This window comes from Lipophrys pholis (assembly GCF_963383615.2).
Source record: "Lipophrys pholis genome assembly, chromosome: 1".
NCBI lineage: Eukaryota > Metazoa > Chordata > Actinopteri > Blenniiformes > Blenniidae > Lipophrys > Lipophrys pholis.
In genome coordinates this window covers 2,242,789-2,269,870 of record NC_137635.1, presented here as the reverse complement: position 1 = coordinate 2,269,870, position 27,082 = coordinate 2,242,789, and the positions used below count along the sequence as shown (strand labels likewise).

Sequence of the window (27,082 nt, the reverse complement as noted above, 5' to 3'; positions counted from 1 at the left end):
GGTATGTACAGCAAAGTGAACACGTCTGCAAGTGTTTTTATGCCTCCACAGCAGAAAAAAAGCCATCAGAAATTGTAGTTTAGTGAGCTGTACCCCTGATCTTGTTAATAGATGTACTCTGGGGGGTCGGCCTGTTGTAGTCCTTGTGCCTTTTTGCGAGTGGCCCACAATGTTGGAGCGGCGCTGGGGGAGGGGAGCCTGTCTGCTCGTAGTGACCTCTTTGTGAATGGGATTAGCCTGCTCTATTAATCTGTGATTACTTGGACTGTCTTACCGCGGGGCAAAGCTGTACACGTGGAGCTGTGGCGACTTCAAAGCAGAGAGATCACTCGCTCAGTGTGGATAAACTCATCAGGTCCTCCCTTCCCTTCCCTTCCCTTCCCTTCCCTTCCCTTCCCTTCCCTTCTCTTCTCTTCTCTCTCTCTCTCTCTCTCTCTCTCTCTGCTGTATCACAGAGTACATTACAAGCCCTGTTAGGCCTTTTTCATCAGTGTCACACCCCTCCTGCATGACCGCCGTGGTTCATTCTGGTTTGGAGAGCGTTGACAAAACGCTTAATCACGATTTTCCTGCAGGAGGGTCAGGAGTGGCGCATTCCCAATCGTTTGCGCTTGGGCAAGCTTCTGGAATTCCTCTGCTGAAAAGAGTGAAAGGAGGCACAGAAGGAGGACCAGCTGAAGTTGCTCAGCTCCTCGAGCCATTATTTCTGTGATGGAACAAACGCCTGGTAAACTAGCTATTCAGCAGATAATTAGTTGGGCTTCAGCTTTCGCTGCTGTCAGACCAGGTTGCTGCTACACTTGTTTTACCCGAAGCGCGGCTGTGTCCAAGTATGATCAGTGGGCATTGTGGGCTAAAGTGTCGATTAAAAAATTCTTTTTTTTTTTAAAAAAGAAACGTCTTAAGTAAATGGATTTGTCTTCTTTTTTAGTTGGCTGTGGGCGTCATTAAGAACAGTGGTTTCTTAGTTTCCTGAGTTGTTAAAGCGTGAAGAAACAGGAGCCAGTGTGGGAGGGACTGTGATGTTTTTGTCTGCTGTTGCAGACAAAAACTTAACCTGCTTTTTATTTTTAGAAAAAAAAACCTCCAACTGAAATTGGGGTGAACAGTTAAATGAAAAGCGACTGTTTTTCTTCCAAATTACAAGTTTGTAGAGAGCAAGATTTGGGAGCTTTGATTGTCAAAGATGAGTCTAAAACCCTTTTTACGTCAGAGAAAGAACTGATCCCACTTCAACCACGGACGCCACGGGTGACATTCTGTGAAAGTAGGACTACCGTATGGAAGAACAGTCTCAGAATGAATGTATTGAGAAAGTCATTACACGTGAAAACACTGGAAATAATACGTGTGTCAAGTTCAAGAGCGAAGTATCATGTCTCCATTGAAGGTGTGAAAATTTTCTAACACGCTTCAGTCACATAGAGCCGCCATATTATATGAATGGTTTCAATGTAACTTATTGCTAAGGACTGTTTTTTTTTTTTTGAGCTGCATTGTAGAAATTCTTTCGCGTTTCCTTTTTTTTTTTTTTTTTAAAGAGTCAGATAAACAGTGCAGTTCAACGTTTATTCTTCCTACTCAAGTGTTTGAGTTCTTTTGAATGCCGGAGTGCACAACGTAACGGAAATTTCCTCTTAACTCAGCCGACCACTCTCAGCTTTTACTGTGCCTTCCAGTGAAGTGGTGCTCAAGACGCAGAGGTCAGATATGTTGTCAGGAAGCTGTTGAAGGATGTAGGCACAATGCAGAGGTTGGATCCATACACACCGGCATACAGGGCTGCCATTCCTCCATGCTGAATTGCTGCTTTTGTGTTTGCCATTACCCGAGACTAACAGGCGTAACAACCATAGTCATCGACACATACAATGCTGTATATGGTCCAGATATTATCTCATGCACATATATAGGGCAATCAATCCAAGATCTACATTCATACTTGATGTTATGAAGCTAAAGATCCTTAATTCCCTCTAATATCTTGGAAAAACCTGTTAAATCTCATTATTGCATCGCTAAATGACGATGGATGGATGGATGGATGGATGGATGGATGGATGGATGGATGGATGGATGGACGGACGGATGGATGGATGGATGAACATGTATTTAAATTTATTAATTAAAGTCCAAGGTGTCTTTGAGGCTTTACAATTTCATCAAATACAAATTTCATATGTATTCAATTTCTCCAAAAACTTCATTGCATCACATTTGTTTTCCTTGTCCACCTATTTAGGGTTAAAGACAAATCCACATTATTCTCAGAAGCTATAAATCCACAATCTCCCCCCAATTTGGACAATCTTAGTGTTTTGGGGGGGTTTAGTTTAGGTTTTTTTTGCACTTTATGATCGCTCCATGTGAAGTCTTCCAGCCAACCGTGATTTATGTGTTAACTTGCTGTCGGGGTGCAGGGCTGTAAGTCACCCGCTGTGCACTTTGCTGATAGTAAATACCAGGAGAGCAAATAGAGACAGGAGAGACCAGAGATAAGAGCTGTTGAGCTCATCTGTCCTTCCTCCCTTGTAGTTGTCGCACTTATTATGTCTGTGGCAGCAGGAGGTGATTGGTAGCATTCTCAGTTACTCCATATGGTCCGGTGATTTACTGCCTCACAAAACCCCGTTGTTTGTATATTAAAATTGATTTACATTGTACCTCATGTCTCTAATTAAATGCTTATTATTGTATTTCAGCCACAGATCAGTCGCACTAATTTGACACCTGAATTGACTCGCTGCTGGTGAGTGCGGCTTGTTGTTGTTTGTGGATGACAATAGTGGCTCTGGATTGCCTCAGGTGGCATGTCTGCCCCCAGTTTACATGTTTTATAGGTGCGTAATTATTTATCTAAAAGCTTACCCCGGCTCATGTGTGCTGAAAGACAAATGTGGTCTAATTGGCCCCTCCCAGCCCACTGCGCATCAGGAAGCCACGGCAGCCAGCCTCCTCATCCCCTCCTTCTCCGTGCCCCTTAATTACAATGACTAGTTTGATGGATTAAATCGACTGTATGCAAAGACAAGGTTTGGTTTTTCGCCTTCTCATGTGCCCACCTGAACCATTTCTGTCACCACTTTTCGGCGGGACTGGTGGGCGCGTCGCCCCTCGTAACAAATGTTGCTCGAAATGAATTGATTGAGGCTTCTTTTACTCGTTTCTCTGGACCCAGGCCAAGATACAGGCTGTCTAGCACATTAGGCACCACCCCCCTTTGCAAGTTTGAAATGTGAGCTGCCTGCATTTTTTTCCTCTCCTCTCCTCTCCTCTCCTCTCCTCCCCTGCCCTCCCCTCCCCTCCCCTCCCCTCCCCTCCCCTCCCCTCTCTCCCTTCTGGCGAAGTGGCTGTGGCTGCTTCTGTGTGATGTGTGTATTGGGAGAGCAAGCAATGGATCACTAGACAGAAAAAGAAGATACATCAATAACAGCTGCATACATCCGAGGTGAGGAGATAAGCATTTGGTTCTCTCCCTCTCGCGCTCGCTCTCTCTCTCTCTCTCTCTCTCTCTCTCTCTCTCTCTCTCTCTCTCTCTCTCTCCCTCTCTCTCCCTCTCCCACTCTGCCTGTCCTCCCACCCCCTCTCTCTGTCTCCCCCCTCGCTCCCCTCTCTCTCCCTCTCTCTGCCTTTAACCCTTTAGTGCTGCAGAAGCCGGCTCCTAATTTCTGGGGAATTATTTGTGCCGATACGTGCCGGTCTTTGACCACAGACCTGCATCCTCCTCTCCTCCATGTAGCAGTTTAGTGCCGTATGAAGTTTCCTTTTCTTTAACAGCTTATCCCTGTTTTTCCTCTCATTGTCTCTGGGGTATTTGTTGCTTGAGTGCAAAGAAGCCGGTGGCAAGTACAGCAGGAGCCCATTAGCAATGACTCCATCTGTGATTGGTTTTGCCTGCGAAACGGAGAGAGCAGCCATGAATAATTGATGTGTATTGTGCAGTCAGTCACTGGACACGCAGGGAGAGAGGAGAGGAAAACAGAGAGAAGCTGCTGCCCCGAGACACCAAGGGAAACGAGGGGGACAAAGGAGGGGAGGGGGGGCGCACTGGGAAGAATGTTATATAGGAGAGCGAGAAAGGTGGGAGGGATGGAGAGACTCAGAACGCTTTAAAATAGCTGCTGGCTTCAGTAGTGCAGAGATTAAGGCTGCCCTGTATCGCCTTTGTTCTGCTGTTGCAGATCCGTGCTCACAAGTGTTTCTAGACGCATGAGTTCCCTGTTGTTGGTTTTTTTTCCCCTGTTTAGTGAGAAATAAGCAGGGACATCGCTGGAGTTCGGTAGGTTGAAATGCGGGTGACATTTTAGACGTGGATGGTGGTGAGGAGGAGCCTGTGCCACTGTGAATAGGACGAGGCTGCAAAGCTGTGAGCTGTCAAAAGGAGGAGACAACAGATAAAGAGGGTTGTGTTTGCAGGGGGTGTATTCAGTGACAAGAGGGAAGGTGGATCTGGTGCTGCCGCTGCCGCTGCTTCTGCTGCTGCTGTGAGGAACTTCACATTATTTCATCCCTGGGAGGGGGCGGCAGACGGAGGGCTGATTCCTGCTTTGGTGGGCGCAGGCAGGCACCCCGCCATGTCTTAAACTAACGGAATGGGGTTTGACAGTATGACGAGTGCCTCGCAGCGCCCCGCGTGATAGAGTTGCAACAGCTGACTGCTGCATTTGACCCACTTACAGCTCACACAGAAGGGGTCAAAATGGCCTTGATTATCTCTCTGAGTCGCTCTGACCTACTTGAGGCGGCGTTTTCCACGAGACTCTTGGCAGTTTATCACACCCACTCCCCTCGATGCCACAGAGCGCAGCAACCAGCCAAGCTCACTGCACACACACACACACACACACACACACACACACACACACACACACACACACATTTCCCCCCCTAAAGAGTTCATTGCTTTCACATCGGGGTCTCTCCAAGTTCTAAACAGGAGCAAGATTGTATCTAGACTTTTAACTCCTCTTTTTCACCTTGTGGTCAGTATATAATTGTCTTTTTTTTACTTTATGTATGTATGTGTGTGGATACATACATGCAGATTAGATACGTTGCATAATTTTAGAGCTGGTTTCAAAGTTACTCTCGCTCAAGGCCCCGGATTGATCCTAATGGATCATGAATACTGAATGCATTAGTAAACCTGAAATTACAAATAACAATTTGGAAAAGAGCTGTCGCTTCTTTGGAGGCGCTTTGCAACCTTTGGCATACATTTTTAGAGGTGTTTATCCTTTTAGAATAGTTTCTATGCTAATATTGTTCTGGAACCAGTTAGTTTTCGTCTGTTCTTTTCTCGTGTTCGGTTATATTGCCCCCAGTGGACACATTAGGAATAGCAGTTATTTCTTTCGGACATTTACAGGTGATCTCTTCATTGACATTTCTACTCAGTGGACCAGATAGGACCCTCCGGCGGGCCAGTTTTGGCCAGATGTTGGTCCCCTCCTGCTTTATATCCGTGTTATGATCACCGGCTGAATTGCGCTCACAGAAGCGCAGATAAACCACAACTGAAGTTTCTGTTGAACAAGAGCCGGCTCAGCTGGTGTAATTACCTCTCCTGTGGACCTCGAGAGCATTTCTTGGATGTTGGGTTGTTATTGTTCACTTTGCTTGGGTTTGTTCAGCTGTTCAGTAAAGTCCCGATTTGGGCAATTATTCAAATCTTTCTTTCTAAAATGTGTCTGCGGGACGATTCCCAACATGCTAAGACAAAAGAGGTCTTGCAACAGGCTGTGTTGGTAAAGATTTATCTGGCTCGCTGTGCACTACTCCACAGTTCCAACTATTCATTACTGTTGTTTTGTCAGCTTCAGTAAAGCTCTTGTTCTTTGTTTTGGACATGTTTTTTTTTTTTTTTTTCCCCAAGCAAGTTGTGAAATTACACTGACCTTTTTCTTTGAAGTTTTTCAGTAAAGTCCCAAGTCAAAAGAAAAGCATGCAGCGGCACGCTGATCACCGAAGCCGTTTGTACAGTTGCAAAACATGCCGGCACTTTTTGCATTACTTTAATGGAAGAAAATCAGCTGTAATTACAAGGACTGTCTCTTTACGACTCGTTTAATCATGATCGGCCAGTCGAAACCACAAATGAGATTTTGATTGCATTTCATTTATTGAATCTTCCAAAGATCAGACAGGTAAACCTCAGCTCGGCGCTTATGAAGACTGTTTGATTTCACGGTGTCTGTTGCAGTGAGTGATGTCTAGTATTGTTGAAGGATGTAGAGGGACTCCGACTTCTCCGTCGAGTTTTGACGTGACAAGATCACTCTTGAATAAACAACTTTCATCTTCTTCCTCGTGCAAATTAACAAACAGAAAAAAGATGGATGGACGGATGGATGGATAACAGCCTATTTTAGAAGTTTGTGTGATGTGAATGAATTTTCAGTGCTGAAAGCTTTAAATCTGGTTTTACCCAGAGCTTGATTTCCCTCCTCACAGGACAGAAGGGGTTCCACATACTGCTTGTTTTTGTGTTCAGGAGAACAAACAACAGCCCAAAACAGATGCCAGTGGGTTATTTGATCTTAATTTGTGATAAGTCCCATAGGGTGTAAAGTAATCATGCTGTGGAGTGGTTGTCAGAGAGTAGAGCAGTTGAAAGTACTTCACCTGATCTGTATCTCCAGGAGAAGGAGTATTTCTAATGGCATGGAGTAAATACTCCTTCACAGCTTTTAAATGTGACACTCTGAAAGTTAAAATGTGGTGAAATGATTTGTTCAGAATCAGGATGAGGGGGAAATCAAATTGTTCACTGCCTCTGTGATAAGTATGGAGGATTGTGAAAGATGGATGGAGTGGAGTGTGTCCAGAATGTGTAGCCTGCGTTGGGCGCCCCGGTCTGCATTAAGTGAGTGTAGAAGATGAATGAATGGATGACATTGGAGTTTGATGGAAGAGAACACTAAAAGGGCATCGCATAAATCTGAAAACGTATGTCTTTATAAACAGACGTCGGAGATTTGCATGCGACCGCTTCAACGTAATCCCTCTTTCACAGCACACTCTGTACGCATAAAAACACTTTTCTCTACTTGTGAAGAATAAATCCGTTTTAACTTTATTAGCCCGCGCAGAGAAAGAGCTGCTTGTTTAGGGAAGTCACGTTTTGGGGGTAAGGACTAGAGAAGATTAGGTTCATTGTCTTTTGGTAATTTATCACATCAGCATGGAAATAGATCATGTAATAATTTAACAATTTTCAGTGTTTATCTCCGCAAGCTACAATCAAATACAGTGTGATCAGTCATTTGCACATCTTTCTGCTTTTGGCTGGTATATTGTGAAGCGAGTCTTTTCTTAACTATCAATCAAAAACAAGCAATTCTTGATCCAATGTGTATAATTCAATGAATATCTTAGAAATGTCTGTGAAGTGCAGTAAAATGTAAAATTTGAACCCTACAGAAACCAACTGCTGCAGGAGGTGTCAGTCTGACTCAGGTACTTGCTCTGTGTTGAAGTGCTGCTCAGGAAACTCATACACACTGGCTGAATTCAACCAAACACACACTGTACGTGAGCTGGCATCCGATGTGCTTTTTTTTTTTTTTTTTTTTTTGGTTGGTCATTTAGAAGAGCTCCATGGCTGCTGTTGTGTTGTTATGAAGCATGTCACACATCTTGTTCCACCATTTGCTTGTGTCATGGGTCACACATGAATCTGGGCCGTTCATCCAACCCATCGTCGGTTTATCTTTTCTTTTCCTAGACCTATAACATGTGACGTAAAGGAAAACAGACAGAACTGTGAACATTAAACCAATGGCACATGGGAGCGTACATCAAACTCCTTCTCGCTTTGCTGAACACTGAAACCATTCACTCAGCAAGTAACTATAACACAATGGTGTACCTATGAACATATCAGTGCTCATACTTGTCGTCATCTTCTATATTCCTTGTTTAGACACTTGATTGGCACAAGTTATTTATTCACTGTTAAACATAGTTAAAACATAAATGTGCTTGTTAGGTGCCCTCCATAAATTGTTGAAATCCCATGTTAATAATTTTTTTAAAAAGTAACAATGAAAACGGCATATACACACACAGTAAACGTGCAAGAAGAGTTCACTATTGAACTGTATATAAGATCTAACTAGATCACTTGTATGCTGCAAGTATGAAATTGTTAAGTCCATTTCTTTGCGCCCTTTTACAGAAGTCCCCACAGCACGTCAGGATTCACACAAAATATACTAAATTGAGGCAATTAGACTAAATGAAATCAAATGAAAAGACAGAATAGAACTATTTCAAGCCCAGTTAAAGTCAACAAGCAAAATTAATATAGAAAACAAAGAAATTAGACATTGTCTGCAAACTGTATTTTTTTATGCTTTGAAGTAACAGATGAGAATAATCCCATTTTGGACAATGTTTGAGTTTCATTGTTTCCATTTGGCTGGAATATTTCTGACGAGGGAGCTTTTTATTCAAATCCTTTAGCTGCTTGCACATATGGATGTCTCTAATGAGCCTAGAGGGGTGCCAGGACCAGACCCAGGTTCCTCCAGTGTCTGTTTCTACTGTAATTCTAAAAAAAGGCTTTGACCCCAGGCCCACTGTGAAAAGGTCACAGGTGAATCAGCCACCAGCACCCGCGGCCGTGACACTACCGGCCCTGCCCAGCACCCCGAGGTGGGCACGACTCCGGGCACATCTGCTCTCTGCCTAATTAGTATCATTGTAGACAAGGGCTTAAGGCTGGGCCTTGGTTAATAGCAGCCTGTTGCTTGGGGGAAAACAGTCTGGTTCCTGTAAGCTGCTTCTTCGCAGGTCTGTTCATCTGACAATCAGGCTGGAGGAGTGTGTGGTTAAAAACACGGTGGGATGATGCAGGCGGCAGTTGGTGTGGTGAAAGGTTTGCCAGTTCCACAATCTGAATTCACAATGTTTGTGCTAATTTATCACAAGTACACAGTTTGTACCAAGAGTTCTTATATATATATATATATATATATATATATACACAAAAGAAATCTAACAATTTAGAAAAACAAGATAAATCATGCTGCCAATAGGTTAAAGTCCTATTGTCTGTAAACAAAACTAAACAAATGTTAAGTATATAAATAATTAGGACTTAAGCCACAATGTCAATGAAATAGAATCAGAGTGTAAACAATGTAATGATTTAACCAAATAAGACTTGAGCAGCCATGTAAACAAGATGGATTAAAATCACGGTGTCAATACACTAAAATCACAGCGTAAACAAATGTAAATGTTTACAATGGAATCAAATAAGTCTAAAATTACCATGCAAATAAATAAGTCCTAACTAATAAGGTCCCATGTGGAGCACCTGTACTGCACCTGGACGTTTTGGCATAACTTTAAAACTTCGTGTGTAAGTTTATGGTGTACTTGTGAAGCGTTTAGGAGAGTAATATGAACCAGAACCAGAGAAAAATACTTTTTTTTCCAAATTTCAAATAAAAATGTCAAATTAGAAAATGTGTTGTCAATAACAAGCCTCTATTAAAAATCTGTTCGTTTGTTGTTGTTTATTTACTCTCGACTACATTCCCCTGCAAGAACAATGTGTCATTAAGCCAAATTCTTCATGCCGTTGTTTTTAAAGTGTAAAACTATTCCAAATAAATGTTGTTTTCTAACTTAAACCAAATTAAACTTGAAACTGTTTCACAAAATGATCGGTCGTCTTCTGTGAAGGCTTTACCTCACATTCTTGGACACACAAGAGTTTAACTCCTGTATTAAGGCACAATGATGATTTGCAAGGAGTTTTGCTCCCAATCAGCTTAATGTCGCAGGAACCGACGTACGGTACCAGACTGAGGATTGACTGCTGGTCTGGTGAGATGTTTGGCTTTAATGCACAAGGATTTAATTCTCAGCAGGGGGTGAAATACTGTGTAGTTCCATCTTTACTCCTTTAAGAGACACTGGATCGCATGCCCTGTTTTAAATGAAGGGATTTGTTGCGTGTGCCAGGAGAGATTATCTTTTGAAAACAATGGCCTGCAAAGGCGAACTTCGGTTCCTGTGTATCCGCGACCATGGCCATGACAGTCACCGTGATGAGATCTACATAAATCATCTTGGGATTGACGCTTAGATTACATCCTGTTCCAGTTGGTATGCAGTTCGTCCTAAACAGATTTCTTTAAATACATATAGTATAATCCTTCTTTAAACACTGGGGACACCGATTCTGTTCAAAGATAAATGTCTTATCTTTGACATTGTTGATTTTTACTGAGGATTTCTGCTTTTTTTTTTTTCCCCCTTCAAGTACACAGGGACACATTTGCGTCACAAAGCTGGTGGCTGGATATTTCCTTTGTGATATTTTCATCCTATTGTGTGAGTAAGTTATTGCGGCAGCATGGGTGGTAAGTTAAAGAAGGCAGGATGTCAAAACAGCAACCCAGAATCTGCAAATTTGTGGTATTTTCTATTTCTCCTTGTCCTGCTTGCCTCCACATGGCCACATATGCTTGTGGCCTCAGTAAAACCTTTTTTGGGCCGGGTCCAGCCGCCCCCCTCTTCTCCTCGCCGGATGGACATGGCACGACATTGTGGCCATGTGGCCAGCAGGAGGCTGTATTTAAGCCGGGGCAGCTCTGAAATGGGCCATAAAACCTAGCCAGCAAGTCTGGCTCCCCGTGAGGCAATGGGCCTAAGTACTCATTGACAAGACTCCAATATCACCAACTTCCCGGAGAGAGAGAGCGGCAGAGGAAATAATATAAGAAAAAAAAAAAAAAAAAAAAAGCTGCAGACAAAGATGAGGTGCAGACAGAAGGCAGTTGTCTGGCCTGCATAGACTATTTTATAACTGTTAGCGCTTATAATGTTAATCCACAGTACAGCCGCTGTGGCTTTGCTGAACTGCAAATGTCTTGTTTACAAAAGATGCTTTCCAGTCTGCAGCTTAAGTATCTGATGCAACCAAGCAGCCACAACTTCCACATGTTCTCAATTTAACAAGCCCTTCATCTGTTCATCAGCTTTTTATTTATTTTTTATTGCTACAACAAAAATGATTTTGACAACTTGAAAACTCTTATGAGTCGATTTACATGTCTGGCCATCTGTGTTAAGTCTCAAGAGTAAAATCTGTGTGAAGCATTGAATACTTTAGAGAGCATTCGCTTTTGAAATATACTGAAGTGTAAAAAAACCCATTGATGTTCCATTTCCATAAAAGAAAACCTGTTGGAAACAATTCAACTGATTCAAAATTGCCCATATTTCACCATTTTAGAATTCTCCAACTTCTTCGTGAATTTCCAAAGATGATTGCTTACATGAATTGCAATTACAATTCCCCAGCATATATTGTGTTTTTTTTTCGCTTGAAGTAGTTTCTTACCAAATATGCACAACAAAAGGTTAAGTCAGTACACCTGTAAACTCCAGTCAAATCACCCCAGCGATGGGGGAACCAGTGTTCTGACCTGCCGTGGGCCTGTATACCTCATTACTGGTGGGAAAAGGGAAAAAAAAGAAGAGAACCTGTGTGACAGACACGGTGCTCCCATTTCATTATCAAACTGGCATCGTTGAATAATTTGTGGCATCTGGGAGAAGACAAAGAGAGGGCTGACGGCTGCCAGCCGGGCATCCGTGGCTCTGCTGCGACCACGGGCACGTCAGGCAGAGTGGGAGATGATTTACGATCCTGCCTGTAGTTTACGCAAGATAACCTGGCGCCATTCATAGGCAATACCATGGCAACATATTTAGTAGTGTTTCTTGGTTTCAAACCCCAACGTTTTACAGTTCTGGAAAACTTACATGGGCTTTATTGAGTGAGGAATTCTTCTCTGCTGAAGACTAGACGTGGTTGTTTTGCATGGCCTCTTAGGTGCCTTTAGTAACCAGGGATACTGGGGCTCCCTCGACTCTCTCTTATTTTAATTGACTTTGGCCTGCAGGAGGCTTGTGTCCATTCAGACCTTTTCTTGGCAGAGAGAGACGGGAGGGAGGGAGGAACAAAATGTGAATAGAGCTCCCCAGAAACTGAAGAGTGCAGCCCACTAGAGCCGTTCTTGTTAGTTTGCACATGGTCTTTGTTCTCCTTTCAGCCCTTCTGGCTAAATGTCTTCAAACAAGCCGTTTGGGGGTCATGATTCTTTATGACAGGTTTACTGCAAAAAAAAAAAGAAGAAGAAAATGGGTGTTCGTCGTTGCTGTTTGTATGGGAATCAGCGAGGACTGGATGTGTACTGTATGTGTGTTCGGACATTGGTGACCAAACCATGTGGGTTGATGCCAGGGGGAGAGTCTGGGGTTGACAAGGGAGCAGGTGTCTGTTAGATACAGAGCAGAAAGAAAGAGAGAGAGGAGGGGGAGGCGGACAAGGATCATAAGAGCTCTTGGCATCTGCCTTACCTGCCGCCTCCTCTGCCAGTAAATAAAAAGAAAAATGGCGTGAGAGAAGGAAGAAGACAACGAGTGAAAGAATTGTTTTGAAAGCGGCGACAAGTGTAGGAGTTACCATTGTAGTTATATGTACTTACAGCTATCAATTCCTCTTTCTGAAGCGCCACAGCTATATTCATTGTGATGCTTGGAGAAGAAATCACGTCTTTCGCGACAATGTGCTACAGCTAACTGTCTCTTTTGGGATTTTCTTCTGGAATGTTAGAAGAGAGGCTGTTTTATACACAGAGCTGAGCAAGTTTCATAAGATTGTTTTGTTTTTAGCAATAAACAGAAAGCTCAAGCTACAGTTTCATTGACAGTGCAACCCTTATTTTATCATATTGGACTGACAAGGTACTAGATTTAGAGAACTAGACAGGCTGATTCGAACTGGCTTCCTAAGCAAATTGAGTACCGATACAGACAGGACAACACAGGCAGTACTGTACTCTGAACACAGTCTTTCTTACTTTAGATAATCTAGAGAACATGCTGATATGAGAAACTCCTCTGGTTAGTTGCAGATGACGCAACAGATTTTCTGCTTAAATATCCTTGTCATGATTCCTGCCGATTCCGGCACAAGCACAGCAGTAAACACATTGCCCTCATCACATCACAGTAAGTGTGTTCATTTACTTTGTGGTCTAAGTGACGTGTGATGTATGCTGGGCAGAACTTTATTATATCAAAGATAGTAAAAAAGGAGTAGATTCTGTTCCCTTCACGAGTTTCCTCATTCGATCATTAACTTTTGAGCACGGGAAGCAGTTGTTGTCAACCTGGACGTCGACTGATTCAGTATATACATGACTGGTGTGATCAACATTTTGTTTTGTCAGAGGTTTTAAGTCATATGCCTTCCCTGACACATCCTTCACCATGTTGCTTGTTGGAACTGTCACCAGGTTTCGAAAAAGAATACGTTGCGTTGCCAATTGGCTCTTGTGGTAGACCCCCGATTGACTGTAGACTAATGTCGCGGCCATTCTCAGCTCAATGTCGCGAATTTGATTCTTGCTTACCGTTTGCTTGTTTATCACCAGAGCAAATAAAGAAGTCATTGTCCTTTTCCAGACTAACATCAATCTTTCAGTTTATATAAATGGAATTTTAAGTAGCACAAAAAATTTATTCATGTCTATTTAGTCTATCCAAACATCCCCCACATAAACAATACAAATTGTAGGTAAGTAAAATTGCCTTTTTAATATAATTCGGGTGAAGTAACCCCCTTAGCCTGGAGGCCTTATACCTCCCGGAGAGTGAAGCAAAAACAGAATCAGAGCATTTAATCAGCGCAGTCTTTTCTCTGCCTCCTGTTTGTACGTGCGCTGGAAGGTGGGTTGGGGGAGCATTATCATTGGAAGGCGCATTGAGCAACTGTCAGGGAAGCAGTCCGTGTCATTTGTCATGTCTCCCCGGGGCTTTATGACGTCGAGTGAAGTTGGAAGCTGCAAGCCCAGTCGCTGAACCACCCATCTAGACCCAGCAGATGCGCTTACTGCCCCTCGCCATGGTTGACCATCAGGCCGGGCAGCTGAGCACCAGAATATCAATATGGCTCAGACTCAGCCGGACCCCGGGGACTATCTACAAGGCAAACAGGATAGCCTCCCCTCCTCATGGAGGACAGAGACTCAGCGCCGCCAGGGAGAGCAATGTAAACATGGCAGAAAGATGCTCTGTGGCACAAAACACCAGTTTGATTCACTGAAAAACGGTCCTTGAGATTTGGAAGTGCTACACCTGAGACGATTATCTCCGGAGTTGGCTCTTCTCGGCTGGAGAAACAGGCAGGTCCATTGAAAGGCCATCTGTAGGCGGGGAGACAAGAGGCAATAATCTTTCTGTGTTCATCATCTACACTGTCCTGAGAAATGTTTGGGTATAGAAGAAGACGGAGGGAGAAACTGTGAGGAGTAACGGGTTGGCTGTTCCTCCTCTTGTCATGTGAAACCTGAAGTTTATCCTCTTGAGTCAATGACAGGGCCTCTCCTTTAAACAGGTTGGTGCACAGTGGAGGTGGTAATTTTGTGTGGCGATAAGCCCTTTATCTAATAGTAGGGTAGAATAATTCTTCTTTAAGTGGCAGCGGTGGTTCCACCTTCTCCGTCTTTTTTTTTTCTTTTTTCTCTTCCCTCAGATTGTTCATGTGTTGTGATTTCTCCGGTCAGCACTGTTGTTTTTTTTATGTCCTGCGGCTGTTGATGTCGAAATGCGGATACCGTCCACTTAGCCAGACGCCCTCGCAGTGGCACAGCTAGGGGATAAATTGTGGAGACATGTTTATCAACATAGAAGAAGTGCAAGTTACCCCTTGTTGGAAGAGAATAATGGAACCTAATTGAGCTGTAACATGCTGGCTGGTCGCCAGGCCCTTGAATTGAAAACTCTCTCCATCAGAAGGGGGTCTGAGTGGAGGGAGGGTGCCGGTAAAACACCGCAAGACATTTTGACATAGATGTGAAGCTCATTAGTAATGCTTGGATCTTGTTGGGTTTAATTGAACAAAACCTGTACGTTTACCTGCAAGTGTGATTGTTTTTTTTGTGGGGGGGGGGGGGGGGGTTCAATAGGAAGCACACCTGAGCGGGCCTTTTCTGTCAACCGAAGCACAGCCTCGGTAAAGTCAGATCAATTCTCTGGAGGAACAGCACAGTCTGTCTCCTGGCACCTGCCTTGCCAAGAACAGGAGGGAGAAAGGAGGGGGGGGGGGGCATGAGCGGGTGGAAAGGAGGAAAAACCCAGCTGCCTCTGTGCTTGAGCCCCGTGCTGCTTTTAAAGGAGCGGGAGAGGGAGGGGAGGCAGGGGGAGGAGAGGAGAGGAGAGGAGAGGAGAGGCAGGGAGACTGCTGGCACCATCTGTACATGTCTTTTGTATTCCAGCCCTCATCTTTACACAGAGCGAGGCTGGTGTGCTCAGTGTTCAAATGAAAGGATAGGAGGTGCCTTTTGGGGTGCAGTGCTCTGAGAGGAGAAGGTGTGTGTTTGTGTGTCGAGGCAGAAATTCGGTTTTGTCCTCGGAAATTCGGCGCGCTCGGAGGACATCTCGTGTCCTATTTATTTTACCTCTATCTGTGTGTGTTATTACAAGCCAGTGTGGCGTCTCTTCCCGCTCGCTCACGTGCGTGTGTGGATGTGCTTGCGTGCGTGTCACTAAGCTTGTACCCTGTTCACAAGCAGCCATGTGTGGTCAGAGCTTTAGGTTGCCATGTTTGTGATGGGAGTCAGAAGCTTTTGTTTGTTCCTCCGTCCTATCAGCCCCATTAGCCTGATGTCTCCTCGCTTACTGACTCACTCCACTTTTTTTTTTTTTTTTATCTCTTTCTGCTTGTGTGCCTGTGCGTGCATCCGTGTGTGTGTGTGTGTGTGTGTGTGTGTGTGTGTGTGTGTGTGTGTGTGTGTGTGTGTGTGTGTGTGTGTGTGTGTGTGTGTGTGTGTGTGTGTGTGTGTGTGTGTGTGTGATCTGTGCCATGGCAGCCCATCCTTGCATGTGGCAGCAGGGTGTATCTGCCTGCGAGGACAGCCTGGGCTGTCTGCTGTCATATTGACGTGGCTTTTTGCACGAACCGCAGCTGAAATCACCAAGTGCTCTGTTTCACCCACCCACCCAACCCCTCCTGCTCCTTGCTCAGCCCTGGCAGTGCTGTGAATCATAAGAGGAGGTGGCTGCCGTGCTCTTTGATTAAAGCCACATTCCCTCTCTCTCCGATGACGCCACTAAGATGGGCGAGAAGGAGGCAAGAAAAAAAGGGGAGTGAGATTGAGAGGAAAGTGAGTCTTTTTTGTAGTTGGCACAGTACAAACACATGCACTGCGGATGAAAAGCATGCGATTCAATCAAATTCTCTGTGGTAAGCTACCTAACCAAGCAGTAGGTAGATAGGTGGGGAGAGGGAGATGACTGGAGTCCATGGACAGGCTCAGAGTGAACCCTAGTGGCCATGAGCAGCTGTGACAGGCTGATGTTTCATCTTGCAGCATACAAGTGCATCCTTTTGTTGAATACTAAATACAAGGGGGAAAGCGTCTCTTCTCGTAGCGGCTGATTAAACAGGACAAATTATTCCGCGAGCTTTTAACGTTGACTCGAACCTAAAATCACGGATCCAACTTAAATCAAGGAATCATAAACAAACATACAGATAAAACAATTAGTTGTGTTGTTAAACTTTCAATTCCCAATAAATGATTTCACCGAGTGCCTGGCAGGACATATACACGTCTGTTGTTCCAACATTGTCATGGGAACTGGTTTTGGAAACACCATGCACAGCACAGAACTCCCCAGTTTACCATAATGTATCATACTCATTTATTCTCATAAACCATTTCATCACTCCAGCCATTGCTTTGCAATATCGCATTCATTTTTTTTCCCCTCTCTCAGAGGCTTTTCATTCAGTTGTCGTTTCATCTGCTTTCCTCCTCTCATGACCAGATTCTGCTGCTTTTTGAAGTGCTTGCATTCGGAGGAGCGTTTTACCTCTGCAGGTATTTTTCACAGGTGTCCGACAGCACTGATATTCTCTCCCTCTGCTCTCCTTCCAGCCCTTCTGTCATCGTGGTGTGAAGAGCTGGGACGCCTCCTCCTCCTCCGTCACCAGAAGAACCGGCAGAACGAGCCGCCGGGAAAAGTGCCCATGCAGCCCCCCATGAGCTCCATGAAGCCCGGCCTCTCACATGGGTCAGTGTTCACACTGCTGTGCTTTTTGGCTGGCGTTAGACGCGTGTTTGTGTGTGTGTTGGGTGTGCGAACAGACAGACTGGACTCTTGGGGAAAGCCCTTCCTCTCCATGTGAAGCCCAGTGTTCCTTATGGATCAGTGGCTAGACAAACTGCCAGACAAACTGCTTGTAGCACAGTCAACAGTGACCAGCAGTGCCGCAACCATTTGTGTATAGAAATAATAATTACACGCTTATTAGGAGGAAGAACATGGCTTCACTTAATAGTCTGAACAACAAAGTGTTTCCTTCTCTTTCTTACAAATGTAAATACTTTAAATATATGGTTCTACTGTGTTTTCTCACCGGACAAATAGTTTTGCTGACATGGCGTGTTTTTGTTTTTGTTTTTGTTTTTGTTTTGTTTGTCTGTCCCGTGCAGGGATGGGTCTTTTCCCTACGATTCAGTTCCCTGGCAACAAAACACCAATCAGCCGCCAGGCTCGGTGTCTGTGGTGACCACGGTCTGGGGTGTGACCAACACTTCACAGAGTCAGGTGAGGACTCACACCTGTCTGAGCATTGCCGCATGCAATCTCATTTCTGCTTTGGTGCCGTGGAAGGTTTTATCCTCATGGGACTTTAGGAGATGTCAGGATCATCAGATATGCTAATATTGTTCATTTAATTGGTTTGCAACTTCTAGGGGTTTTTTTTTTTTCTATGATATTTATCCTGAAAATAAGTGCACTACAGTGTAACATTAATGTGGACTTGTGTTTTTCTCTGAACAGGTGTTGGGCAATCCCATGGCCAACAGCAACAATCCCATGAACCCCGGGGGCAACCCGATGGGCTCGGGTATGTCTGGTAACAATCCAGGCATGAACTCGGCTCAATTCCCGGGCCCGCAGCAGCAGTTCCCCAACAAAGGAAACTCCAACCAGAGCTACATACAGCAGGGTATGTACGGACGGCCGAACTACCCCGGAGGAGGAGGCTTCGGTGGCAAGTAAGTAGACAGTGAATCATCACTATTAAATACAATTTCATTTCATTTAGGGGCTATTTTTCAATGTTGCTTAATGTGTTTGAACCTTTTCTTGCAGTTACCCTGGAGGGCCGAATGCAGGACCGGGTGGAATGGGCATCCCTCCACACTCCCGTCCTCCCTCGGACTTCACGCAGCCCGCGGCAGCCGCGGCCGCTGCTGCCGTCGCTGCTGCCGCCGCCACTGCCACTGCCACTGCCACAGCGACGGTAGCTGCCCTGCAGGAAACCCAGAACAAGGACATGAACCAATACGGACCGGTACGACAAAACACTCGGCTGCTCGCATCGGGGGAATATGTGTAGAATGTGCACAATGACTTTGCCTTTAGGTAGAATTCTTTCCATACTAACAATAGTGGATTGAGGCTTATTGCTGAGCGAGGATTAATCATTGTGAAAGGTGAATGATCAGACAATGTAGTAATGGTAAAATACCACATTGATCTACAACAAAAGCTAACAGACAGTGTGTTCTTCAGCTGTTTTAACCTTTTGTCTTTTTTGCAGTGGGAAGATTGTGAGCTGTGTAATAGACTTGTTTCAGATTTGCTACATTGACAGTAAAGACTGAGATGGCTGATTGAGCCCATTTTCTCTTCCAGATGAGTTCCTCTTTCCAGATGGGACCAAACCAGGCGTACAACAGCCAGTTCATGAACCAGCCAGGACCCCGCGGCCCTCCATCCCTCCCTGGGAACATGGGCACAGGCATGAATGCATCCAACATGAGTGGGCCTCCAATGGGGATGAGCCAACCCAGGGGCCAAGGCATGGGGCCATTTGCGGCCCACAGCCAAAGGATGCCCCAGCAAGGCTATGCAGGGCCTCGGCCGCAGGGCATGGGTATGCAGGGCATGAAAAGGCCGTACCCCGGGGAGGTGAGTGGACATCAGTGCAACAGCTGTGCCATCAACATACATCCTCCTGTTAATGTTTCGTAACATGCTGTCAACATTGCATTCACAGCCAAGCTATGGTGGGCAGCAGTATGGACCAAACAACCAGTTCCCAAACCAGCAGGGGCAGTACCCCACACCCAATGCCTCCAGGCCGCTGCCATCCCCTAACTACCCCGGCCAGAGGATGCCAGGACAGCAGCTGCAGGGCCAGTACCCTCCGCCCAGTGGTGCCATGGGCCAGTACTATAAGGTACAATGTGGTATTTGATTAGAGGACTAGTGTAACAATATGGTATATGCTGTGTTATTGCAGAGGTTCATGTTGTTGTTTTGTTTTTTGTTTTTTATGAAATTGCAGCAAGAGCCACCTTTCAATGGCCAAACGAATAACTTCTCTGGGAGTGGATATCAGTACAGCCAGGGGAACATGAACGGGGTAAGTCAGTCTCTGTAGTGCAGTTGGTTTCCTTGCCGGAATCCTACTATTGGATTTGCAGTTTGTTGCTCCACAAATCTAACATTTCGTCTTCTATACAGCCTCCCAGACCAGTGGGTAACTACCCCCACTCCCCAGTGCCAGGCAACCCCACCCCTCCAATGACCCCTGGAAGTAACATCCCACCGTACCTGTCGCCAAACCCGGATGTGAAGCCCCCCTTTCCCCCCGACATCAAACCAAATATCACTCCTCTCCCTCCTCCTCCAGGTCAGTAACTGAAGAGATAAAGCCACTTGTACCTTGGAAGGATTTTTATGCTCAGAAACGGTTTCCTCTGTACAAACACAGCCAACCACAACGAGGAGCTGCGTCTGACGTTCCCGGTGAGGGACGGGGTCGTTCTGGAGCCCTTCAGGCTCGAGCACAACTTGGCCGTCAGCAACCACGTCTTTCACTTACGGCCCTCCGTACACCAGACACTCATGTGGAGGTGAGCCACAAAACACAATACAAATACAACATGGGGCATCGGATATTTTGCAAGTGTTAGTTTTACCTATTTACAGTGACCTTTTTGTTGACAAGTGGCATTTCACGTTGTAAATAAGTCCAGCTCTTACCGCTACAATAACTTGAATGTAGAACAAACATTGAGACTAGAGCTTCCAGCTGTACAAAGAAAGATAATAAGAAATAACAGAAAAGCAGTTTAAATGTCAGACATTGCTTCAAAATACTTTTTATTCTCTCGTGTGTGCAGATCGGACCTGGAGCTTCAGTTTAAGTGCTACCACCACGAAGACCGTCAGATGAACACCAACTGGCCGGCGTCGGTCCAAGTCAGCGTGAACGCCACGCCACTCACCATTGAGCGGGGCGATAATAAGACCTCCCACAAACCCCTGCACTTGAAACACGTATGCCAGCCGGGCAGGAACACAATCCAGATCACAGTCACTGCCTGCTGCTGTGTGAGTACACAAATCTCCAGAACTAATGAAAAGAGGTTTATACAAATCCTGAAACAGACATATTTGCCAGTTAGATCCTGTTTAAGCCATACGCAAAAAAAAAAAAAGAAGAAGAAATCTACCTCCAGATGATATTTCATGGTAAAGCTTATAACACAATTGAAAAAAATAATCTGTCGTATCTTTGTCCCTTTGGGTATACATGTTGAAACCATATGAAAAATGCTGAACTAATACCCCCTGTATAGGATGCTTGTGATGCTGACAGTGATGTTTCTCCCCACAGTCGCACTTGTTTGTGCTGCAGCTGGTCCACAGGCCCTCGGTTCGCTCCGTCCTCCAGGGCTTATTGAAGAAGAGGCTCCTGCCCGCAGAGCATTGTATCACCAAAGGTATTCACACTAACGCACATTTTACAACCGAAATCTCCTGCTCGTGTTTCTGAGTCCTTGCTCACACGCCTCCTTCTCTTCTGCCTCGAAAGTTAAAAGGAATTTCAGCAGCGTGGCGGCATCGTCTGGCAACGCCACGCTCAACGGAGAGGACGGCGTGGAGCAAACGGCCATCAAGGTCTCCCTCAAATGTCCGATAACCTTCCGCCGAATACAGCTTCCAGCGAGAGGCCACGACTGCAAACACGTTCAGGCATGTGTTGGAATGTTTGGTTGTTTTTTGTGGTTTTCATGCTTTTACTGTGAAAAGAACTTGAAAATATATTTACTGACTGTTATTTTGTTTTTGTAGTGTTTTGATTTGGAATCATATTTACAACTGAACTGTGAGCGGGGGACATGGCGATGTCCTGTATGCAAGTAAGTTCAGTCTAATCCACGTACTGAAAAGTACTATTTTTAACACTATCTCTGTTTTCTTGTGTGCTTGAGCACTTTAAGATGACTCAAGTGCTCTCGCTTTTCTCTCTCCTCAGTAAAACAGCGTTATTAGAAGGACTAGAAGTGGATCAGTACATGTGGGGAATCCTCAACGCCATTCAAAAGTAAGCTGAAATAAAACATAAATTAAAAAAGGCATATATTTCTTATCATAGTCTTTGTAACCTTGTGATTTTTTTTTCCATTTTACCAGCTCGGAGTTTGAGGAGGTAACGATTGACCCGACATGCAGTTGGCGGCCGGTGGCCATTAAATCTGACATCCACATCAAGGAGGATCCAGATGGACCGCTGGCCAAGAGGTTTAAGATGATGAGCCCCAGCCAGATGATCATGCCCAATGTGATGGAGATGATAGCCCAGCTCGGCCCCGGACCGTCACCGTACCCATCGCTACCATCTGGCCAAGGGGGCAACAACAGCGAATATGGCAGCCAAGGTAATGTAAACAAATATATGCATGGTTGACTGGGACATATTGTCGTGTTTGGAGGAATATAAACCAAAATCTTGTTTTTACACCTTTTTTTTTGTTATTGCGTTTGTACAGGGAATAGTTACCAGGGGCACGGGAACTTCGACTTCCCTCACAGCACCCCTGGTGGTACGTCGATGAATGACTTCATGCACGGCCCTCAGCTGTCTCACCCGCCTGATCTGCCCAACAGCCTGATGCCACAAGACAAGCCACTGTCCCACAACATGCCTGATTCAGTATGTCCTGCTACCATTATGCGTTGTCGTCTGTACATTTGGTGAAATGTACAATCTTACTCTGGAGTTAGAAGCTCAAATTAACGCGAGCATGTCACAAAGTAAATCTCATTACAGGTTGGGAAAGAAAACCGCATCTGATAATTTTTCTTGTGGTTTCGTCTTTAGATACCTCATTCTGCCGGTGGTGACTCGTTACATGGTCCCATGCAGCAGAGTTTACACGCGTCTCCACACCCTGGGAGCCAATCAGGGCAGCAGCTACACCACAGCGGGCCTCCTCAGCCCTCACGACAAGCACCACCTCCTCCCCCTCCTCCACAGCAGCAGCAGCAGCAACCGCAGCAGCAGCAGCAGCAGTCCGGCCCCAACAGCCATCCCCACAGCGACCTGGCCTTCAACCCCTCCAGCAGCTTGGACAGCCAAGCGGGGTCAGACATGCCTGAGCCATCTTTAGATGTGAGTGCATTAAAAAAAACAACAACATTTTTTTGAGTTCTTTTTTTTAAGTCTCTGCAGTTTAATCGGGAAACGATCCTTAAATATATTCTCTTTCCGTCTGTCCTGCAGCTTCTTCCAGAGCTCGCTAACCCAGATGAACTTTTGTCGTACCTGGACCCACCGGACCTCCCCAGCAATAGCAACGACGACCTTCTATCGCTCTTCGAAAACAACTGAGGCTCATTCAGACCCACAAACTTTTCTGACTGCCCTGCATTTACGACGAGAACCCACGGCGGCCGCTCAGTACTTGAGAAACACAAAGATGCACTCCCTTTCTCTTCTTCCTCTTGTACAGTTTTCATTCGCCAGCGCAGATTGACTGAAAGAGGTTAAAACTCAAAAGACACAGCAGGACCCGGGAGGGGGGGGGGGGGGGGGGGGTGTCGATCTGCCCCCCCCCCCTCCCCCCAACCCGCGGTGATACCTTTGAACTGTGCAGCTATACTCGGTTGATTTTTTTTTTTTTTTTTTTTTTATGCCACACGTGTGTGTTCATTAGGAACGTGTTGTAGCATTTTTTTTTTTTTTTTTTTTTTTTTACTTGTGTTTTATTTCCTTTTTGAGAAGAAAAAGGAATTCACTGTAAAAAAAACTAAAAAAAAAAAAAAAAAAAACTGAACAAACACGAAAAAAAAAAAAAACTAACTGAGGAAAAAGCTGCGCTATCTGGCCAGTGTGTGTTACGTTATTCCAACCTGAGAGGCCACAGCTTCCTGGTGTCACGGCTCCATTCCCCGACTGGTCTTGTTAGTCGCACTGTTTTACCCACCACACATCATTTAAAAGCACAAGAGATTCTGGCAATGCAAGAATAAACAAATTGTCTTAACAAAAAAAATAAAAATAAAAATCACTTAGACCTTACGACACCGTGCATTTCTGAAAACGGGTCACTCTGCCAATATTTTCAAAACTTTTTCCAAGGATGTTCGGCTCCAACTTTGTTTACAATTGAGGTAGACACGTATTTTTGTCAAAAAAAATTAAATATGACATTTTGGCCCCATGATGACAAACCAAAAAAAAACAAAAACCTTTATATTGCATACCTTACCTGAGAATAGCATATTGCCCTCCTGTACAAAGGAGAGATTGTAGTGGAAAAAGGAATGGTACAGAACGAGAGGTTGGGGTTCCTGCGACGATCCTGCTGCAATTACTGCTTCCTGCTCCGGCTCCTTCCACGCCATCCGCTCCGCATGAGCCCCGGTTGTCGCTCGTGTCAGCGTTTCTGCAAAGTTGCATCTCTTTCCCTGTTAAATGATGTGCTGTTTAAGTAGTCTACCAAGTGCATGTGTGCCAAGCCCTCGTCTAGTGCTGTTCCAAGTGGTTAAAAAAAACTTAAAAAAAACTTAAAAAAAAAAAAAAAGATGGTGTGGTTTTTATCATTTGCTGTTTCCACAGATCTTTTGTTTGTACATTTGTTTTTGATTTCTGTCAGATTTAGTATGATTTTATTTAACACTAACATTGAAGGGATAAAGCTGATACCAGCAGTACATTCGTCATGTATTTGCTGGATATATTGATTTAGTTTTTGGTTTTTTTTTTCTTTCTTTGGTTTTTTTTTTTGTTTTATTGTCGCTGCATAATTGAACTCTCCATAAATCTTTTGGGAAACTGTTCAACATCACCAAAGTTAGAGGGATGAGAATGGAATTGCTTGTGTTTGCTTGGTCGTGTATAAGATTGTGGGAGTGTGTGTGTGTGGGAGTGTGTGTGTGTGTGTGTGTTTATCAGTGTGATGGGAGGTAACATTGGTTCCTAAAGTTATAGGAGGGAGGAGAAGTAACAGTTTCCCGATCACTGCTGTTCACAAAGTTGTTTTCAAAGCAGTTTTGGCGCAGATTTTTTCGTTTGTTTTGTCTTTAGTTCTGTTTTCACTTTCACTTGTTGAGAAGAGTGCTGTTCTGTATGCAAATGTATTATTTTTTAAGAAATGCTATTGTACTGTAAATATCATTGTGAATATTTTTGTATCATCTCGATGACGTTTGTCCTCCGGTCGTCCAACCTAGCCGCGTCCGCTTCCACATCCGACCACTGACTTTGTTTGTAACCAGCATTTTACAGCTGCCTGGCCTCGCCGTCACGCTGAAGCCAGTCTAAATGTCTCATAAGCTACTTCCTGCAGGTCATCGTGCTTTCCAGTCACTTTTTGTCGCCATTTTTATTTTATTTTTTCTCTTGTGTTCCCCCCCAACTTGCGTCCGCCCAAGTCGGTTGTTTGGCATCATTTCAGTTTCACATGTCAGGTTCCGTTTGAAGCAATACTAAGATGTATTGGCTGAAAATAATCAACGTTTGTTTGTTCACGGATTTGTGTTTGCCTTCTATACATGTTACTGAACAGTTTTTTGAAAAAAGTTGTGGTATCAGCTGGCTTCCCGTGTAATTAGTGAGCTATGTGAATATCATAATTGTTGCTAATTGTCAATACACAGTGGTATTTTAAAAATATATCACAACCATATTTTAAAGAAATTCATGATATTGTTTATATTTTTGTTAAAGAAAATGTGGCTTTTTTTTAAAAGCATGAGACCATATACATTTTTATCCCCTTTTTGTTTTTGTTTTTTTGGTAAATTATTTTGTACTGGTGTCTTTTTTTTTTTCTTATTAATCTGTAAGGCTAGAAATCCAATTGCTTTCGATTGTAGCACCGTGCTGAATTAACCACCCTGATTTAATGTAAACATTATTTTAAATGTCATTCGAGGAACGTTTGCTTTCGTTCCAGTCCAGAGCACTGACGTGTTTCACATTTCAATCATTAAAACACAAGTCCATCTCAAAAGATACTCAAACGACGCACTGCCACGTTTTCAATTCCTCACCGAGTGGAAAGTTTTTCGTTGAGTCCCATTCGAGCCGCGATCGTTTCACGTTCTGCTGTTACTTTCAAGAGAGCCAACGTGGTGTTATAAGGCGGCAACCCGACTCTGTACTTGCACAATCACAATAAAGGGCCATTTCTTTTGGGGGAGATGTTGTTTAAAATAAAATTAAAAAAGTTAAAATTAAAAAAAAAAAGAAAAAATAACTGATGAAAGGAAAAAAAAAAAAAAAACTGCGAGTAAGGGCATGTTTATCAGTCTGTCCTGGAACGGATGTTGAGGGCAAGGATGCCTGTATATATGTACATTAATATAGAGACATGTGAACAGAAATGTATTCATTTTCCCTGGGAATGTGCATTGTTTCTTCAGAATAATAAAAAGCTTGCAACCCCTCTACTGGAAGTGGCTGAATATGGAAAATGAATCTCGTTAGTTAGTGTCTGTGGGTTTCTCTCAGCATTTCGTCCCCCCCCCCCCCCCCTGTAATAAATATTCACCTCTTTTGTTATGGGAACTGGGACAGCTATGTTTTACATGTAATATTTAGCCTAAGTGTTCTAGTCTGCCGCCTGCATACTCTTGAGGTGCTAAAGTTATTCTTAAAAAATAAATAAAAAGCAGAAAAAAAAACAATTACAAGGTTACATAGAATTTTGCTTGGAGGTGAAGGGAGAAGAGCAACGGGAGGGACGGGTCCAGAAGATTCCAACTAAATCCATAGTTTGTACAATTTTTTGATATCATAAACAGTCGGGGGGGGGAAATAATACAATCTAAGGTGATTCATGCAACGTGGCCATTGTCTCTATGTTTGTACATTGTATGTACAATCATTTCATATTCTAAACTGGTCAGAAAATAAAGGAACTAATTGTGATTTTTAGTCTTGCAGAACTGTATGTAGTTAGACGATGTGACAACTTAATATTTATCTAATAAATATGTATTCAGATGACACCTGTATGTCACTGTGGTTCTGTGTTTTTGTTCCGTTTGCTTTACGCGCCTGACTCCTCCAGGCTGCTCGTCCAAGCACACGTTGTAAACGATGGTGCTTACGCACGTTTTGGCTTCAAGTCAACGCCGCCTTTATGTGGAGGAGATATCAGTCCTCGTTAATTAACACATCAAATAAGGGAGACAAGGTGGCTCTGTGCAATGTGTTTTAACAGCTGCTCTTGTTCTTATGCAGAGAGAATATTATGGACTAAATAAAAAAAAAAAAAAAGTGCCACACTGTGACAGGGGATGACAGATCTGCTCTTTCTCTGCTGGAGCAAGGGGGAAGAAATACAGAGCGGATTGAATAAATTTATTTCATATGACTATATTTCATGAAAGCAGAAAAAAAAGTCAACTTTAAATCCCAATTTCTGTCCTTGAGTGGAAGATAGAATATTTGGTAAAGACTGTTTTTTAAAAAATATCATTCTAAATGGGTGTTGGGTGGTTGTTCCAGAGACAAAAACAGTTTCAGTGCTACCTGGATGCTTTTAATTCTTTTAAATATTTATCTATTGTCTGCAACTGTCACCACTTTCACTCTTATGGTTTTGTATTAAAGCTTATTTTATTTGTTCATTTTATCATTTTATATTTGTCTCTATTACAGTTACAGTAAATTCCATTTGTCAAAACATGTGTTTCTATCAAATAATGATTTTAATCTACAATCAAAATT

General features: G+C 43.9%; 1 protein-coding gene across 1 annotated transcript in view; it reads left to right on the top strand.

The window, feature by feature from the left end:
• LOC308110967 (zinc finger MIZ domain-containing protein 1-like) overlaps window positions 1-22,732 on the top strand; it is a gene marked incomplete at both ends in the record, with an annotated part of 34,886 nt that extends 12,154 nt beyond the window's left edge. The window contains 18 exons of the mRNA XM_080465607.1: window positions 16,971-17,106; window positions 17,529-17,643; window positions 17,881-18,098; window positions 18,196-18,397; window positions 18,760-19,017; window positions 19,106-19,288; window positions 19,397-19,474; window positions 19,576-19,744; window positions 19,826-19,967; window positions 20,238-20,448; window positions 20,735-20,840; window positions 20,933-21,093; window positions 21,193-21,260; window positions 21,377-21,445; window positions 21,535-21,779; window positions 21,891-22,054; window positions 22,223-22,513; window positions 22,625-22,732. Coding sequence (XP_080321733.1) covers window positions 16,971-17,106; window positions 17,529-17,643; window positions 17,881-18,098; window positions 18,196-18,397; window positions 18,760-19,017; window positions 19,106-19,288; window positions 19,397-19,474; window positions 19,576-19,744; window positions 19,826-19,967; window positions 20,238-20,448; window positions 20,735-20,840; window positions 20,933-21,093; window positions 21,193-21,260; window positions 21,377-21,445; window positions 21,535-21,779; window positions 21,891-22,054; window positions 22,223-22,513; window positions 22,625-22,732 — 2,924 coding nt within the window. The remainder of the gene's footprint in view (window positions 1-16,970; window positions 17,107-17,528; window positions 17,644-17,880; window positions 18,099-18,195; window positions 18,398-18,759; window positions 19,018-19,105; window positions 19,289-19,396; window positions 19,475-19,575; window positions 19,745-19,825; window positions 19,968-20,237; window positions 20,449-20,734; window positions 20,841-20,932; window positions 21,094-21,192; window positions 21,261-21,376; window positions 21,446-21,534; window positions 21,780-21,890; window positions 22,055-22,222; window positions 22,514-22,624) is intronic.
• Between the last annotated feature and the right edge of the window lie 4,350 nt (window positions 22,733-27,082).